Genomic DNA, 14720 nt, shown 5'->3' on the forward strand with positions numbered 1-14720 from the left:
GTGGAGGCCAGGGACTATAATGTACAGCAGTCCCCCTGTGGCGCTCTTTGACGGTCTTAGTGGGCTGAGTTACCTCCGAGCGTCTTCCCGATCGCGGCTCACTCTGATCGTCATTGAGGCAGGGGGCTAGATGCCGTTCCCCCTTTTCTGGCTCTCTGGGCCAAGCGGCCCAGAGGGGGGGAACACCTAGATTGCCTCCTAACGCTAACGCGCTTTCCACGTCGGTGGAAGGCAGGGGGCCCCCCGGACAGAGCACACCGCCAAAATTCATATGCTATGTTTTATGCCGCATGTATAATAAATGTTCAAATTTGACAAAAGTGATCTCGACTGAATATATATTATTCAACACAAGTCTTTAAATGCCAGTCTGAAAAGGTGTGTTTGAAGGAGAGTTTTGAAGGTCTTGAGAGACTCTACCTCTTTGATGGAGTCTGGGAGTGAGTACAAAAGCCGTGGAGCAGCACAGCTGAAAGCCCTTGGCTCCCATGGTTTTTAGCCTGCAGCGCGGCTGCTGGAGAATGATGGAGCTGGAGGAGCGGAGGGTGCCCGTAGGGCAGGACAGTGTGATGAGGTCAGAGAGGTAAGATGAGCCAGTGGCATGGATGGCTTGGTAGGTGTAGGTTAAAACTTTAAAATCAATGCGTGAGCGAATAGGAAGCCAGTGGAGGCTAAATAACACCTGAGTGATGTGCTCACGCGGGGAGGTGTGGGTAAGAACACGGGAAGCACAGTTCTGGACATACTGAGACTGGTTGATGCATTTTGCGGATGCCTCCACTAGGAGGGCATTGCAGTAGTCCAGGCGTGAGGAAACAAAGGTGTGGATGAAGCGTTCAGCAGCTGGCTGGGAGAGAAGAGGGCGGATCTTTGCCAAGTTTCTAAGATGAAAAAAAGAAACCTTGGTGATTTTCTTTATGTGGGCATCGAGGGAGAGTGGTTGTTAATGTTAATGTTGTTAATTATTGCCATAAGAGATGTCACCAGGGCAGGCAGGCAACTCTTCTCTCATTCTCTCTCTTCTATAGATGTTCTGTCCTCCGTCTTCTGATCGGATTATTGTGTACAGGGGAGAGAGCTAAAAAAACAGATGGAGACAAACACACACACAAGCGCTCTCTCTCTCTTGCTCCCTCTCTCTCAAACACACACACACACAAACACACAGCAAAGATTTTTTTTATACCAATGTCCATTCTCCAAACAGGAACCAGAACATTTTCCTCACAGACTTCCATTGTAGCCCAGTGAGCGCCTACAGAGAAACTGCAGCTAGCTCAATACTGGAACGATCAGTGAAATTATGGTCTCTATGTTTCAGGTTCATGGTAGACAGACCACAAATAGGGCTAAATGTCTAAAATAGCGCACTACCCCTTTAATCTCTCCATTCCTCTCTTCCTCTCACCCCTTTAATGAGGCCGTGCAATCAAAACTTTAATTGTTTCCCCTGAACACAAAGCATTTACGAGGTAATGAATAATCATCAGCCTGATAAAGAGGTCCTGATAAAGAAGGACAGCTGTAATAACTTCTTTATAACAACACCTCCATGCTAAAGCTGCTCTCTATGGTTAAAGCTGCTCTGTAGAGTTCTTCCACTACAGTCATATTAGTCATATACTTTAAAAAAAAATATATATATATATATATATTCTTGTATGTTATGTCTTGTTATTTATCTGGACCCTGAATCTGAAATAAAGTTTGAATGAATTATTGTTGGATTGAAGGAGCTGAAAGATGTGAAAGTATCTTCATAGAGTCCATTATTCCCAGAACCAACCGGATTCTCCTGGGTGGTTAAGAAGACCGAGTGCTCAGTCATTGAAACAGAGGTTCCTCTCGTTGAATAGAGCAAATTAATGAGAGATAGAGAGAGAGTAAAAGAGAAGAAGAGAAAGTGAGAGAGAGATTTATTGAGGCAAGCATCTAGAAACCGATCTGTTATTAACAATGCTGAACACTCTGAAATGAAAGAGTAACTGCTGTGAAATTGGCTGCGATGTCTCAGTCAGAAGACATTAGGCTCCAAATAGCTTTATTTACCAAAGACAGCCATTTGTGTGTGTGTGTGTGTGTGTGTGTGTGTGCGTGTGTGTGTGTGTGTGTGTGTGTGTGTGTGTGTGTGTGTGTTGGCCATAGCAGGCTTCAACAGCAGGAAGATTTAGTCTCACTGTGCTATGCATATAAACTCCACTCATTAGTTACACAGGGCTGTTTATGGATTGTCAGAGCAGCATACACACACACACACAAGCACACACAAGCACACACACACACACCAGCCGACAGGAAATAAATCCTCAAATGGTGAACAAGCTGACAACTTAAAAGCACGTTTTATACTTCACAGAGAGGGAGGAGAAAAGCATTCTCACACGCGCTCATGGGCCTGACAGAAAGAAAACTCAACTCTGCACTGCTCCAGAATTAAGAACAGCATGATGTATACAATTTACATCATCTCATTGAGGCCCCTCCCTGGTTATGTGTTTTTTTCTGTGTGTGTGTGTGTGTGTGTGTGTGTGTGTGTGTGTGTGTGTGTGTGTGTGTGTGTGTGTGTGTGTGTGTGTGCGTGTGTGCAATTCTAATGTGTGGGTGTGTTCTATCAACCAAGGTGACCCACGTCAGGAGCTCATGTAATTACCGCCCGGTCCTCCAGGGCGTACGAGAGTTGATTAAACACTCTCTCTATAGTTAGCCTGCAGCGGCTGACCCTACACACACTCCCAGCTATACAGTACAGGTCACAGAGAAGAGGTGAGTGCGTAAACAGACTCTGATTGGTATTCCTTACAGGCGCTGTTGTACTATATGCATAAGTGCTGCGAGCTTATCTGGTGCAGAAGAAGAGGAATACTAATGTGACTCACACCGCCCATTTCTGCAGATCAACAGGGAGGCCCCTCCCACGTCATGAGGATGACATCACATCCCGTGAGCCGGAATCGATGAGCCGACCTGTTTGATATGTCGTTCACACGCAGGAGTGTGTGTGTGTGCGTACGTCCTAGAAGAGCAGGCCTCCACCGTACAGTACGTACACACACACACACACGCACTCACTTACTTACTCACTCACTCACACACACACACCTCCCAGAGGAGCTGCCCTTTCTTATCCTAAAAGAGGTGAAATATGCTGTTGATGTGAAACAACATTCTCTTCTATCTGATCACACCACCACCTTGTCTGAGGGGGATATCAGTCATTTTACACGCTCTTCAGCGGGTCCCAGATGTCGTCGCCATGGCATCATATTTCCCCCTCTACCCACCGACCTGGATCTGATTGGCTCCCTGAATCACCTTTGACCTCTGCCCACTGATGACACACCATGCATTATTTATCATCCAAACCAACCTGGTGTGTGTGTGTGTGTGTGTGTGTGTGTGTGTGTGTGTGTGTGTGTGTGTGTGTGTGTGTGTGCTTTATTGAAGTCCCACCCACCCACACACGCACAAACACAAATACATACTGTAATCACATTCCCTGAGAGTCCCAATAGGCAGTGTGGACATTACTGGGCTCTCTCTCTCTGTCAGGGACCATGTCTGTCTACCCCAGCCTACAGTACCTGTCTGTCCTACCCCATCCAACCTGTCTGTCCTACCCCATCCAACCTGTCTGTCCTACCCCATCCAACCTGTGTGTTGTATCCCAGTCTACCTGTCTGTCCTACCCCAGCCTACCTGTCTGTCCTACCCCAGCCTACCTGTCTGTCCTACCCCAGCCTACCTGTCTGTCCTACCCCATCCAACCTGTCTGTCCTACCCCATCCAACCTGTCTGTCCTACCCCATCCAACCTGTGTGTTGTATCCCAGTCTACCTGTCTGTCTGTACCCCAGCCAACCAGTTTGTCCTACCCCAGCCTACCTGTCTGTCCTACCCCAGCCTACATGTCTGTCCTACCCCAGCCTACCTGTCTGTCCTACCCCAGCCTACAGGTACCTGTCTGTCCTACCTACCAGCCTACCTGTCTTACCCCAGCCTACCTGTCTGTATGTCTTTGGATCACCAGGCGTTACTCTGCCGTCACCATGCCTCCCTCTCCCATCTTGTTGTCGGATGGACGTCAATACAAGCTCAGTGGTTTTACCATCATACTGTAGGTCCTGTGAGGGCTCCCTCCCTTCCTCTTCCTCCCTCCCTCTCTCTACCTCCCTCTCTCCGCAGCCCTTTCCCTACTTCCTCTCCCTGCCTCTCTTTTCCTACTAGCCTCTTTCTGCCACCCTCTCTCTACCCCCCTCTCCCTTCTTCCCTCCCTCTCTGTCTCTCCAGGTGTCAAAGGTCCCCGTCCCCCACCGGCCCCCCACCCCCACCAGCAGCTCCACTGATCCCCCAGGATCCCCGGGCAGAGCAGCATCAAAGCCCAGAGTCTCCTCATTACTCTCTGATCACAGCCTCCCTCCTACAGCTCCAGGTCTTACTTTAGCACTCAAATACACACACGCACGCACACACACACATACACACACACACACACACACACACACACACACACACACACAGGCTGGGGAAAACAGCCAAAAAGTAGTTTGATTAGACCAGAGCAACAGAACAGGTCTGGGGAAAGTATACTTTGAAGTAGACAGCTGCTAAGAACTGTTATATAGTCCAGGTGATTGGCTACATGCCAAATTTGAGGTGAATTGTTCACTTTTTCATGAAAGCGCGAAAGTTGGTACACTTGTACATTTTGGGGCCCGGAACATTTTCAGAAATGGAGCCATCGCAAAAACGCCTCGTGGCAGTCATGGCAGCCATTTTATTTTCCGCCATACCCGAATTATATGTTTTGCATCATATCTCCAGCCATCTGTGATGCACAGCAACAAACACAACTGATATTTTCTGCAAAAAAAGTGCTGTCGCTTTCATTATGAACCAATCTGTGTCCTGAAATATGGAGAAAAGCTAGAAACACTGGGGAAAGATCCGACTATTCAATCAGACGCATAACAAGAACAAATAACATTCAGCTGGTGGTAAGTTTAACACATAAGGGTCTGACATGTCTGGGCTTTCTAGGGATCATGGCAGCAGTTATTGTAGCGAGACGAAGGCATCATCATGCCAGGCATGCGCAAGAAGAGGAGAATATCCCTTTTCGACCTCAGTGAGAATCATATTTTTCGGAGATACATGTTGCGTATCTTGGGCATAAATTGCACACAGATGGCCCGGGCATATCATTAGAGCAAAATCTTTTGTAGATATCGTGCTAAACTGGAGTAGATTGCCGTTGCAATTGCTGTGCAAAATATTGAGCTATTAGCAGGAGCAATCCATTCTTGGTGGATTTGGGTGCTAGACTTTATAATATGAATGTCTGTTGTGTAAAGTTTTAAAAACATTATCCTTTTTGTTCATTAACTATGACAATACAGTGACTGTAATGAGTAGAACAATATTCAATCTCCTCCACATTGACACAGAGCTGTGCATTTTAAGATGGCTTTTTTGCATTTGCAATGCCTTCGGCAGTCTTTCTTGCAGTCACAACTTACAAGTTCAAGAATGGACTGCTTGCCTGTGGAAGAGTTGATCACAATGGTCCCCAGTCACTTGGGACCATCCAACCCCAGTCTGGAGGAGATGGTACATTTGGTGCCACCTCAAGGGTTTGACCCCAACAGTGTCCTCCTTGGTCTTTTGAGGTGATGCACCAGAGTATCCTTGTTGGGGGGATTTGCTCGATTCCTCTCCCTCTCTTTCAAACAACTCAAGACGAGCTTGATCGAATGCCACGAGATGTGTGCGCAATGGCTCCATTTCTGAAAATGTTTCAGGGCCCCAAACTAAGTGTCCCATCTTCATGCTTTTATGAAAAAGAGAACATTTTCCCACGTATCACCTGGACTAATAAAGTACTTTGTATATTCAAAAATGTATTTACAATCATCTAAATGTTTTGTTTTTATTCAGACAATAACCTTGCATGAGAACTGAAAGACAGGCAGGTTCTAGTATGTTCTCTCTTTTGTACTTTGAGAGATACAGTACATCTGTCTCCCTCTCTCCGAGAGAGAAGGGGGGTGATAGAATGTGTGATGAACGGGGGAATGAAGAAGGAGAAGAAGAAAAGAGAAAAGAAAAGAGGGAGGACACACAAGACGCATTAATATTCATAATCAGACTGGCTAATGTCAATGAATACGGAACAGGATGAAATATTAAGACGTGTCTTTACTGAGTTCTCTGTGAGGGAGCCAGTGAGGGAGCCATAGGAGAGCCACAGGCACTTCAGTTAGTGAATCTAGTTCAAGCAGAACTTTACTTCTAAGGGATTAATCAGAATTCACACAACAACTACCCCTCCTCTCCTTTGACATGGCACACACACACACACACACACACACACATGCACAAACACACACATGCACAAACACACACGTGCACACACACCCCCTGTCTCTGTGCTCCTTGCTAAGTCTGCCTTCCTGTCCTTCTCTTATCCTGATTCCAGACTCCTCCATCCTCTGCCAGTCATTTCCCTCCCTCCATCCCTGCTCTGTGATCGGTCTCTCTCCCTCCATCCCTGGTCTGTCTGTCTGTCTGTCTGTCTGTCTGTCTGTCTGTCTGTCTGTCTGTCTGTCTGTCTGTCTGTCTGCCTGTCTCTCTCTACCTGTCGTCCGTCTGTCGTTCCCTCCTTCCTTCTCCACCTATCACCTGTCTGTCTCTCAGACAGCTCCTCCTCTCTGTGCATCCTCCCCAACTCATAATCCTTTCGCCTCTCTGTTGCTGTCTCTTTATCACTCTCTCTTCTCTCTCCCGCTCTCTCTCTCATCTTTCTCTCAACTCCTTCTCTCTCGCTCTCTTTCTCTGTCACTCTCTCTCTGTTCTCTCTCCCTCTCTCTCTCTGTTATCTGTTTCTCTTCTCTCTCTCTCTCTCTCTCTCTCTCGCTCTCTCTCTTTCCCTCGCCTCTTGGCCCATATCTTCTTCTTTTTGTGCGTAGCGACACGCACCAAAGATAACAAATGTCGGGTTGTTAATCCCTCCGTCCCGTTATTGACCTGCATTTCTATGTTGCCACTACAAGAGGCAGTGGTCCCAGAACACCAAAATAAAAAGACCATGACATCGCACTGTATCAAGTTCCTCAGTAGTATAGTGGATAGGGTGTCTGCCTCCCATGTCAAAGGTCAGGGTTCAAACCCTGGTGTGGAAGATTCTTTGTCACTGGATGTTATAGAAGCTATGTAAAAATGTGGTTACTTGGTGGTGCTTTGTCAGTTATTGAATTTATGTGCAGTAATTGAACATTTGAAATACTCTGATACTTTGAAATTATACCAACAGTATAGGTGTCTCAGTAATTACCCATTATATATTAGGCTATACTTTGCATGTATTTACCAGGTAAATGTTTAGTAATTGGGGGACTATGAAAGGAAGCATTACCCAAAAAATGTTCAGAGTAAGTTACTTTAGGAATAGAAGGATATAGACAATAAACTACCGGTGGAATGGTGGTGGAGCAATAGCGGGAGCATTTCGGATTACTAGCGGGCCGCTGTCCCTAACGCTAATATCCGCCAGAGGTCCGCTTGCCATTCGATGTGCAAATGGCCAGGAACCTGTGAGCGGATTCGGCTGGAGGTCCTCCAGCTCGTCCATCAGGGACCTGCTGCAGGTCCGCTAGCCTTGTGTTATATTCCGCCAGGAGGTCCGCCAACTCGTCCATCTGGGACCCGCTGTAGGTCCACTAGCCTTGTGTTATCTTACCTTTGTCCAGAAACAGAAGTTGAACCAATTACACCAAAATAGCTAACGTTACAGGAATCATCAGTGTAACTGCTTTGGCCATTGACTGATACCATTAATGTTATGGAAGCTGCTGCTAGTTGTAGTGAGCTCATGAGCTAACTGGCTATCCCGCTCTTATTGTGCTGGATTAGCATTGGAAGTATTGGAACTGATGTGTCCAGGCGACAAGGCCTATCTTAGTTTATCAGACATTATTTCAATTCACAGCTATTTCAGTGGCATGACTAGCTTCCATCCTACCAGTCCTGAACACAAACAAGCCTGCCACGCACATAAGCCAGGCTGGACCTGGCCTGGTTCACTCAGAATCTGAAAGTATTTCATTTCTCCCCTCCCCCTCTTTCTCCTGTCCCACATTTGTCTTTCCCTGCCTCTCTCTCACTCTCTCTCTCTCTCTCTCTCTCTCTCTCTCTCTCTCTATCTCTCTCTCTCTCTCTCTCTCTCTCTCTCTCTCTCTCTCTCTCTCTTTCCCTCTCCCCCTCCCCATTCTTGGACACAAAATGGACAGAGAGAGGGGGGGGCTTAGGGAGAGCTAAACCCCATGTCAATCTGAACTGCTAAGTGCTTAATCACCATTTTCATATTCTATCATTTGCTTTAGGAAAAGCTGTTATAATTGCACTTGGCATCAATGTATGTACATAAGGTATGCGGAGAGAGTGTGTATGCAAGAGAGAGAGAAGTAGACGGAGGGAGAGAGACAGAGAGGGGGAAGGGGCAGAAAGGTGTTTGCTGTTGTGGGATTATGTGTGGTTGAGATTAGACCGGGTTAGAGAGGGTATCTCTCTGTTTCCTGTTCAGGTTGGGATTAACGAGGAAACAAATGGAGAATCCTACAGTTGGACCTCTGGACATACAGTAATCTGTCAGATGCAGACACAGACTCTCTCTCTCTCTCTCTCTCTCTCTCTCTCTCTCTCACACACACACACACACACACTCTATCTCACTCACTCACTCACTCACACACACACACACACACACACACACACACACTCCCTCTTTCTCTCTCTCTCTCTCTTTCTTTCTCTCTCTCACACACACAAACCAGGGAGGGTCATCTGTGAGAGATAACAAAAGATAGAAGTAGAGCAACAGAAGTGACATAAACAGATGTTAGCTGTCCTCTTTTCACGCACGTGATTACATTAAAAACATAAAGCATACTGTAAATATTGTTAAAAGCAGGCAAAACATACACACATTACTGTAAACACACATCTTAATTACTTCTCGCTTACTTTCCCACTCATCCTTTTTCTCAACCTCCTTCCCCCTTTCTCTGGGATAATGTGAGCAGACCATCCTCCCCTTTCCCTCTCTTCCTTTCTTCCTCTCTCTCTCTTCCTCTCTCTCTCGTCCTCTCTTTCTCAGTGTGTGATGGGGAGTGAGTAGAGGGAGAGAGGGGGAGGGAGGGGAGGAGGAGAGGGAGGGAGTGAGAGAGAGGGAGGAGAGGAATAGAGGGAGTTTCATTTGGCTCCTGAACTGTTGCATTTCAGAGAGCTCTGAGCCAAGCGCATTCAACTGCACACACACACACACACACAGGCAGACACACACTCTCTCTCACCCAAACACTCTCTCTCTCTCTCTCTCTCTCTCTCTCTCTCTCTCTCTCTCACACACACACACACACACGCGCACACTGGCTCATCAGCGCAGCGCTCTCTGGGATTATAACAGCGCAGGACGAGTCTGGACCCCCACCTGCCACCGGGGACTGAGCAAGACCAACACACACACCTCAGAGGAGAAGAAGAAGAGAGGAGACAAAGGAGAGCAGGAGAAGAAGAGAACGGAGAGAAGGGGGAGAGGAGAAGAAGAGGTCTTTGATGATCAGTGTTAAAACTGATGATGTCTTTGGAGGAGACGTGAGGACGAACCAGAAGTCTGTGAACTCCGAGGGACAATGCTGTGTAAAGTTTGTGGATATTTCTAAAGAGGGATATACACCCAGGAATATTGGACGGCTTTAATTAGGAGCCTTTCCCAGACGACACTTTCAAATTATTTCACATTAAGGTAGGAGCTGCTTCTGCGTATGTAGTTGACGTGAATGAATATCACTGGGTCTGCTTTCATACTCCTTTCTTTTCCAGGTCGATGTACAACCAAGTCACTGGATCATGGTGTACTTTGCGCCAATCTTTTCTCTGGCGTAGATCAGTAAAGTACAGTGTGTCTGATTGACTTGCGGGAGTAAACATTTTCCAAGTTGAGAGAACAGACCAATATTTTTTTTTAATTCCAGACAGAAATCAGACCGTCCCATCTCCATCAGACATCCTCTGCTCTCTCTCTCTGTGCTGGTTTGAAGAAAATACTCCTAGTAAATAAAAACAATATCGCCTGTGTTTGCCATGATGCACAGCTCAGTGTGGGATGAGCACGTTCCTCAATAGGAACAAGAGGAGCTTTCTGGTGATGTAGACGATCAATCTCTTTCAATTCTAGTTTCAGGTTTTTTGTTGGAAAAGTGCTTTCCTGCATAAAGGTGTGACAAACCGTTGTAATATTTCAAGCGTGATCTCTGTTAGGACCTTCGGAGCCTTGCTACACAGGCTCACCCACGACCTCACGCGTACACGTCAGCTTTTCACCACGCCTCTCTCCATCTCTTCTCTTCCAGCCTCCAGCCTCGGGGATGAGGTGCAGCAAGGCGCCCTGCCCCCTCTCCTCCCACCTCCTCCTCCTCCTCCTCCTCCTCTTCCTCAACCGCCCCAGCCTGGCCCAGGTTCGGGGCGCTGCGGCGGCCACGGTTGGCCCGCCCGTGGACCTCCAGATCGCGCCGGCCAATCAGACGGCCTCACCGTCCGTCAAGGAGATCACGACCCAGGCCGCTGCCGCCGTGCCAGAGACCGGCCTGTCCACGCCAAGCAGCGGCGACGTCGACGACGAGGACGAGGCTCCGGCCGGCGGCACCCGCTGCCAGGGCTACTACGATGTCATGGGCCAGTGGGACCCTCCGTTCAACTGCAACGCCGGCATGTTCCTGTACTGCTGCGGGACCTGCTTCTACCGGTTCTGCTGTCAGTTCCGCCTGCAGCGGCTGGACCAGACCATCTGCTCCAACTACGACACGCCTATCTGGGCCAACACCGGCAAGCCCGTGTCCACCGTCACCGAGAACCACGCCGACCACGAGAGGGACCGCACCCACATGATCGTTTACATCATCTGCGGGGTGGTTGCCATCATGGTGCTGGTGGGCATCTTCACCAAGCTGGCCTTGGAGAAGACGCGGGGGGGCGGAGCCGGGCAGAACGATCTCAGCAACACACGGTGAGCAGAGAGGGGGGAGGTGTGTGTGCGTGCGTGTGTGTGTGTGCATTTGTGTGTGTGCGCACGTGCGTGTGTGTGTGTGCAGGGGTGATGGAATATTAAGTGTCTCAGTGTTGACAGACAACACATGATATGATTCCATCTCAATCTTACAGACTCAGTCAGTGTGCCTCCCGATCAGTTTAGCCAGACGGGTGATTTCATTTATTTTTGATACTGAATGTAGGAAGATATGGTGTTCAGTAATCTACCACTAATCAGGGAGTATCAGGTGCCCTAAAATATGGAGAAAGAGTGTGAGAGAAAGAGAGAGAGACAGAGAGAGAGAAAGAGAGAGAGAGAAAGAGAGAGAGACAGAGAGAGACAGAGAGAGAGAGAAAGAGAGAGAGACAGAGAGAGAGAGAAAGAGAAAGAAACAAATAGAGAGAAGTAGAGAAATCACAGTGACAATAGCAGTATATTCTTATTGAAACATTCTGTAAGTAAACACCAGTAATTTGTTTCTAGCTAACAGAGCAATGGATATGGTCAAACCAGCCTACGGTTACATTTACAATATTACTCCCCCCCTTCCCTCCGAAGGCCATGGTAACAGTATAGAATATGACTCCTGCTCACAAAAGTATCTACAAATGGCTTCACATCAGTCCTCTTCTCCCCTCCTCTCCATCTTATCTTCACATTCACCCCCCCGTCTCTAACAGCCCCCCTGTGGTTGTCAGGCTAAATATCCAGCCCAGAGTTCAGTCTCTTTCCCCCGGGACGTCATTAATACAAACAGCCGTGCTTGCATGGAGTCAAATACCCCTGCACTGTGCCTGTTCTCCCTCTCTTCATATGTCCATAGCTCTCCTCCTCTCCTCCTCTCCTCCTCCCATCTCTCCTCCTTCCTTTCTTCCTGTGCCCTGTGGCATAATCAATTGAAGCCGGGCCAGAGGGGAGACGAGTCTTGTCTCTCTCTTTGTCTCTCCCTGCATATTTCACTCTCTCCCATCCTCCCTCTCTCTCTCTCCACCAAACCCTCTTTTGTCCGTCTCCTCTCCTCCCCGGCTCTCTTTCTTCTCTTTTGTAGCCTTCTTCTTCTTCTTTCTTTCTCCTCAGTCGACTTCACAGCACAGCTCCTGTTCGTCAGCAGAGATGGGATATGACATTAGAACTGTATAACAGCAACAGCTCCATTGAAACACTGGTTTTTATTATCATATAACCGTTGACCGGTCATTAAAGTTGACCCGAATATGAAAATGCAAAATGTACAAAACGAACTTTTTAGGTCTCCCAGTAGTAAAGACCAGGATGAAGATAATCCCAGCGGTGTGTTTAACTAAACTAAACCTCTATTCCTGCAGGGATTATCCACCGGCTCACACGGTGGGACATGGATGGTCTCAGGCTATGGGAAAACATTCCTGGGATTAGTATTCCTCCAAGGTTAACACCTTGTGGAGATAGAACCCTTCCTGTCCCATAAACACTCTCAGATTAACACTTTTTACCAGATTAGGCATCCTTGTGAGATTACTGCGACTCACAGAGATGAACCAAATTTGGCTAACACTCTGTCCCTTTTCCTCTTTGCCCGTCTACAGCTCCCCTCCTCTCCCCTCTGCACTCGCTCCTAACCTTCCCGTTCTCTCACTCGTTCTTCACCTGCCCACAATCTCTCTCTCTCTTTCCCGTTCTTTTTCTTCCATTCTTCGACATCACCCTGCTGTACTCTGGGTAGGCTGATTAAACCAGCATTAGGTGGTACTCCTCCTCTCCTCTCTTTAATCTGCCTGGTACTCCTCCTCTCTCATCAACCCGGTACCCCTCCTCTCTCCTCTCTTTAATCTGCCTGGTGATGACTCTGGATTGTGGATGAGCTCATAACTATGGGCCTCTTTGAGGAGTGGTAGATACTCTTCCCCCAACATCCACTGACCTACAGCATTTAGGACCACATGTTTTGATATTCATCTTTCTCTATGAAAACCAATGGTTTGGGGTCTGTGGTGGTGTAGCAGTCTAAGCATCAGGTTCCGGTGCAGCTGCCCACCAGGGGCCGGGATTCACGCCCTGGTCTCACCAGACCCGGATCCCACAGGGGAGTGGTATATTGGGCCAACACTCCCGAGGGTGGTTCATTTAATTTCGGCGCGGGGGTCCAGAGAGTCAGGAAGCTGGCTCTCTCTTCTGAATTGCCAACCACAGGGTTGTGCGACAGACCCTCCACAACAGTGATAAGGGACAATTGGACAGTAGGTCAGGTGTGATTGGCTACCAAATTGGGTGAAAGTGGGATACAATCATAAATAAATGTATTTTTAAAACACAAAAAAACAATGGTTTCTTTGTTTCTAGGAAGAATGTTGCGGGTGTGTGCACCCCAACAAGTGTTGAATAAACCTTCTGAACTTCACTACACGGTGTGGCTTTGCTTCTTCCCAGTGTGTGTGTTTTTTTCCCAGCTGAACCAATCCACATTCTTCACTGGTAACATCGACAAAACCAGAGTAGGTGTCATACTTATAGTACATAACCCAACCGCCTAAATAATCACAGCAGTTGGTTTGGCCCATTTGGATCGTGCCACTGTCCCCAGGCCCCAGATGGTCCGCGTCAGCCCTAATGGAAGACATCAAGTGGGCGGGACTTATGAATGTGGAGAACACAAACAAACAGGCAGCTCGCATGTAGCAATTTATAGTCCAATTAACAACAAGAATGAGGAGAGCGACGTTTGGGGTCGCGAGAGCACGCTTCAGATCACAACACTGAGAACACAAGGGCCACAGGCGTGGCGACAGCGTGGCGTACACTATCCACCAGCGCACTCTAGGATGAGACGAAACTAACACCAGAGAAACAGAGAGGGCTGGTGAGGTGGGTGGGCCGCTGATATGCTAGATGCTTCCTTGTGTACAGTAAATATGAATATGTGTATGTGTGAGAGTGAGAGTAGGGTATGTGTGAGAGTGAGAGTAGTGTTGTGTGCATGTGTGTGTGTGTACATGTGTGTGTGTCTGTGTGTGTGTGTGCGTGTGTGTGTGCGTGTGTGTGTGTGTGTACATGTGTGTGTGTCTGTGTGTGTGTGTGCGTGTGTGTGCGTGTGTGTGCGTGTCTGTGTGCGTGCGTGCGTGTGTGCGTGCGTGCGTGCGTGCGTGTGTGTGTGTGCATGCGTGCGTAACTGTATAATGTTTCAAGCTGCCTCAGGCCCTGGATCTTTTTAGAAATGTTATTATGTAATGTTTGGAAATGGTGGAGACACTCAAAGGCCTTGACCTTATTCAGACCACTCTGTGCTACGTACCACTGCACAACACACAGCTGAACTATGGAGATGACAGGAGCCAAATACATATGAATCACAATGCTCAGAAAATGGGACTGCTCTTCCCTGCATCCATTCTCCCATCACTTGTTCACTGATGAGCTATGCCTCTAGGGCCCTCTATCCTTAACTGCTGGGTTGACTTTCACTAGTTTTTCTGTTTTAAAGAGAGAGAGAGAGAGAGAGAGAGAGAGAGAGGGTGAAGAACAACATGTGTCATGGTGGTAAACATGAAAAACATGTTTGCACTAAAAACAACCCCTGAGGAGGGATGGAGGCGGACCCCTGCTGCTCTCTCCTCAGTCCCTTCATCCCTTCATCCCTCCATCCCTCCATCTCAGATTACCTC

General features: G+C 47.8%; 1 protein-coding gene across 1 annotated transcript in view; it reads left to right on the forward strand.

The window, feature by feature from the left end:
• Window positions 1-524: 524 nt before the first annotated feature.
• The window catches only part of shisa8b (shisa family member 8b), a gene marked incomplete at both ends in the record, with an annotated part of 30706 nt that continues 16510 nt past the window's right edge, over window positions 525-14720 (forward strand). Inside the window, 2 exons of the mRNA XM_084456104.1 lie at window positions 525-583; window positions 10501-11058. Coding sequence (XP_084312230.1) covers window positions 525-583; window positions 10501-11058 — 617 coding nt within the window. The remainder of the gene's footprint in view (window positions 584-10500; window positions 11059-14720) is intronic.

Source organism: Borostomias antarcticus, assembly GCF_949987555.1.
Source record: "Borostomias antarcticus genome assembly, chromosome: 22".
Lineage (NCBI taxonomy): Eukaryota > Metazoa > Chordata > Actinopteri > Stomiiformes > Stomiidae > Borostomias > Borostomias antarcticus.